Source organism: Apaloderma vittatum, unplaced genomic scaffold, assembly GCF_000703405.1.
Source record: "Apaloderma vittatum isolate BGI_N311 unplaced genomic scaffold, ASM70340v1 scaffold2867, whole genome shotgun sequence".
Taxonomy (NCBI): Eukaryota; Metazoa; Chordata; class Aves; order Trogoniformes; family Trogonidae; genus Apaloderma; species Apaloderma vittatum.
In genome coordinates, this window is record NW_009724332.1 from 24,826 (window position 1) to 28,982 (window position 4,157).

The window sequence follows — 4,157 nt, forward strand, 5'->3', positions numbered from 1 at the left end:
TAGGGAATAAAAAGATACTTAAGTGGGGGTGGGGGTGGGGGGGAAGAAGAAAAAAGAGCCCGTTTACAATGGCTAGAACTGGGGCAAAGGCTTCACTACATGACTTTCACTGTTTCTAGGATTTTCCTGCATCTCATTCTTCTAGCATGGTGATAACTGCTGTGTGTCTCCTGAAAAAGAATGGAGCCTCTGTCTGTACTTTTACTGGAATGTTTACCTCACATTTCCATGTTGGTTCTTCTTGGCTTTTTTTGTATATTTTTTCCAAAACAGATGCGGGGAAAAAAAAAAAAAACTATCAAAAAAACCAAAAACGTGTAGCCTGGTCTCTGTCTTTTGCATGTGACACAAAGAAAATCTGGGGTGTTTGTGTCTGGTCTTGCCTGGTTTCTTACAGGCTGGTATTTTTTCCTGACTCTGCTGATGTCTGCTTCAGTCTTAGGAATATGATGATCAGACTTGGGCTATGCAGGCTTTCTGTGACCGTAAGAAACCATCAAGAGCATCTGGGTGCCTCACTACAACTTTGATCCAAATTCCACAGGGAAAATTTCTGCTGAGTAGGTTTGGCTGTGGAATTGGTCCTTGTTCTGCTATGTGAGGAGAATAATGACACATTAGGAAGCCTTATCAGCAGTCAGTACTCCACTCACCACACTCAGTCAGAAGCATGTAAGTCCGCTCATACTCCAAAGGGTTAACAGGGGGTTGAATTTTAAGATGAAAACTTTATATTCTGTATCCGAGGTTTTGCAGCTGTGGTCCCTGGGTTTGTGCTTCTCCAAAGTCTGCAGCACGAATCTCACATTCTTGGTCAAGAGCTCGCCAGAACTGGTAGAGGTGTCATCTCCCTCTGCTTATCTGCCAGCGTGACGGTACCAGCAGCCTTCCTGAGGGTGGAAGATGTGGGTTTTGAGTTTCTTACCCATATTCCAGGTTGAAGAGGGATTTGAATCTTGATTTTCCGCTTCCTGAAGGACTTATTTATCCTTCCAGCTAAAAGCCACCACAGGTGCCAGTTTAAAGTAAACCTGGTTGTTCTTCTCAAAAATTGCTACGTGAAAACAGTGCCAAGTGGAAATCTGAGTAACAGTGAACACTGCCACAGGCCTATAAAAACAGCTGTCATCAAGGCAGCTTGTAGAATCCTTCCCTGCCTGTCAAAGGACCCCAATTTTTGTAAGTTCTTCTAATAGTTTCTAGTTTTCCATAGAGGTTAGCTGTATGTCAGGTGTTTTGCAGCTATGGAAAAACTTGTAAGAGCTACACATTAGTTTTTCTTCCCCTGTAACTGATCAAAGTTTGCTTTTAACCAGAGGAGGCAAGTAGTGAAGTCAGGAGGACAAGAAAATAAATGCAAGTCTTGAGAAATTTCACCCACAGGTGAAAAGTTTTCTACAAAACATGTTTACAGTGAGGTTAAATTCTGTATGTATGATACTTCTGGGAATGGTTCAGAAATACCCTCGTGATATCACCCGCTCTCAGAGCTCCCCTAGTTTCTTTGGGTACACAATTACCTGAAGCCCTTGGGAACTGCTGCTTTTGTGTGTCACAGTGCTCCGTTCCTTTATTCAGCTGCTTTCTTCTCAGTAGCTCTGAGGAAATTTAAGAAACTCCTTCTCCTCTCCTTTCAAGTTGAGGAATTACAGCATAGTGTTGTTTTGCTGTGTCATGTTCCGTTGCAGCACGAGAGCCGGGAATGTTTCACTGGTCGCTGGAAGGCTGGCTGATCACAAATGCCTTCCCTGCAGCTTACGCAAAAAAAGTGTGATGAATATCTAAATTTCTATCACCTTGCCTGCCTCAGAGACTGCTTGGGAGCAGTGAATTTGAAGTATTCTTTTAAGGAAATTTTGTTTTGTTTCCACTAAAGGGAAGATGCTTACACCTCTTAGTAGTCATTATCTAAAAAAATTGCTTAGCAGTGTTACCTGCACTTTCTGGTCATGCCCCAGCCCCATTCTGTGTCCCTCCCAGCAGCTGTAGTAGCTCACCAATATGAGCAAAAGAGAGAGTGAAAAGCAGAAGACTGAAAAACAGGAAGTTAGGCAAGAAAGAAGCATGACAACAGCCTCATCTCGAGTTTTGCTGTGACTGAGCTGAGCTGAATTGCCATTTCCCTAATTTCAGGTACTTCAGTCCCTCTGAGGTGCAAACCTCACGTTTTAATCAACACCCGTGTGCAAGAAGCTGCAGGGGCTAATGTAGGAGGGAAGAGGTCAGACATGGGTGTTTGAGATGTGAAACTTCTAACTGCCTGTAACAGTTGAAAAACACCTGAAAAAGCAAAATCTGAAATTACATCAGTCTTGCATGGCACACCTGTGCCACAGAAGGGCTAAGACTTCTAGGTGTTTAAACACTTTTTTTTAATCCTTAGGCTTTCCGAAGTACCTAATTTCTATTGAATTCAATTAGAAACAAATAAATAAAAGCCCCACCCATGCATTTGCAGGAGGACTTCTCTCTGTTTCAGGCAGAATCAGTAGAGAAGAATCAAAAGCAAGCATGGAAAAGCCAGGTAAGGAGCATATTTCTTAACAGAGAGACTGGTGTCTCCATGAAAGAGAGAGTGGCTCCTGCAGGTCTAGTCAACATCAACACTGTCTCTCTGTTCCACTTTGGAGAAGGATAAACTTGTTGCTAACGCCAACCTCCCATTTCCATACGGTGTGCCGATCTTCCCTCCATGCACACACCTGAAGACGGGCAGGTGGTTGTCCTGATCCCAAGAGCTGCATTCCAGAGCCTTTGCAGCCAGGCAATGGGCACAACCCACACACCAAGAGGAGCAAGAAGAGCAGCTTTGCAGAGGTACCCATTGCCCTGTCAGACAGGCATTAGCCTGGGAGCCGAGAGAGGCCACAGCCAGCCCGCTGGGTGACATCCCAAGCAGGGAGGGTCAGACTCTGCAGCCAGCCCCGTTACAGAGGCCAGGTCCATACCTGAAGTGCACGGAGCTGCACACAGCCTAAGAGGTTGTCCAGCTCCATGATGAAAACCCAGCCATTGCAACATACTTCATGCAGTTAGCCGCAAGAGTGGACTACAGAAGCCACTGTTAGCTGCCTGAGCTCTTTGCACACTGAATATAGAGAATGACATGCCTTGAAGCAGGAACAAACAAAAAGAAAATAAAAATCCAATGGCTAACTAAAGACTGAATATTCACTGGGTGATAGTTTCCAGAAGGTGGACACTCATTGCTCCTGAAGTAGCGGAAGCAGTTACTGCTGACTGGGTCTTGTTTTCAACCTCAATCAAATAAAATAAATATAAATAAATTAAGTGATAATAAAAAAGGTACGCTGGCTTACTTCCCTGCTCCTTCCCCAAGAGTTTACGGGGCCACACTAATCTTGGTGGCCAAGTTAACGAGGGCTCCTGATGTAGGCAAACTGCATTCACAAAAGCCCATTACACAGTCTGGAACCAAAGACAGTAAGTTTACAAGCTGCAAGGAAGAAACCGGGGGGCTGCCTCACCCTGTTTATCCCCACTGCACCTTGTAACTGGGGCAACACAGTAAAGGCCAAAAGCATACAGTTACCCTTTTCCTGACCATGCTGCACAACCGTTTCACAAGAACGTCTGCCCTTTTTTCCGGTATAATAAACAGAAATGGTGAAACCTGAGGACAAGTAAATGAACATTTATTGGTGATGTTCGGTTGCTACCACAGTGAAAGGGCTCTGCTTCTGCTCAGCAGGCCCGCCTCAGGAAGACAAGCAAAGCAAAGCAGTGCTTCATGGTAGAACTCACTTCTTCCAGGTAATCTTCAGGTTTGGGGGCAGATCTGCAGCACACAGTTCATCAAACTTGGACACATCCTTCACAGGCGTACTGTAGAAATTCAAGACATCTTCAGCACTGCACATCAGGTGCAGCTGTGAATTGGGGACAGCATGACCAAGTTCTGCTGCCAGCTGAGCCAGGAGGCGAAATTTTAACCTGTTTTCTTCGAGGGGTGTCTGCTGCCAATTACCAGGAAGTGAGGGTCCAAAAATCTCCTTGACATGAGACTCAAGGCAGGCCTGTATGTCCTCCGGAGGAATGTAGTTTCTGCTGCGTGGTGGGGGACAGATCAGGCTGGGTTCACTCTTCTCCTGATGAATTATTTTGTCAGCTTCTACTTCTTTTTCCTCTTTCCTGCT

At 45.1% G+C, this 4,157-nt stretch overlaps 1 protein-coding gene across 1 annotated transcript; it reads right to left on the reverse strand.

Annotated features, from left to right (window-relative positions):
- Nucleotides 1–3,761: 3,761 nt before the first annotated feature.
- Nucleotides 3,762–4,152, reverse strand: MRPL50 (mitochondrial ribosomal protein L50; the record flags this gene model as incomplete). Its single annotated transcript, XM_009872425.1, has 1 exon — nucleotides 3,762–4,152. A coding segment is annotated over one exon (391 nt), but the record flags the coding sequence as incomplete, so codon positions are not given.
- Nucleotides 4,153–4,157: the final 5 nt, after the last annotated feature.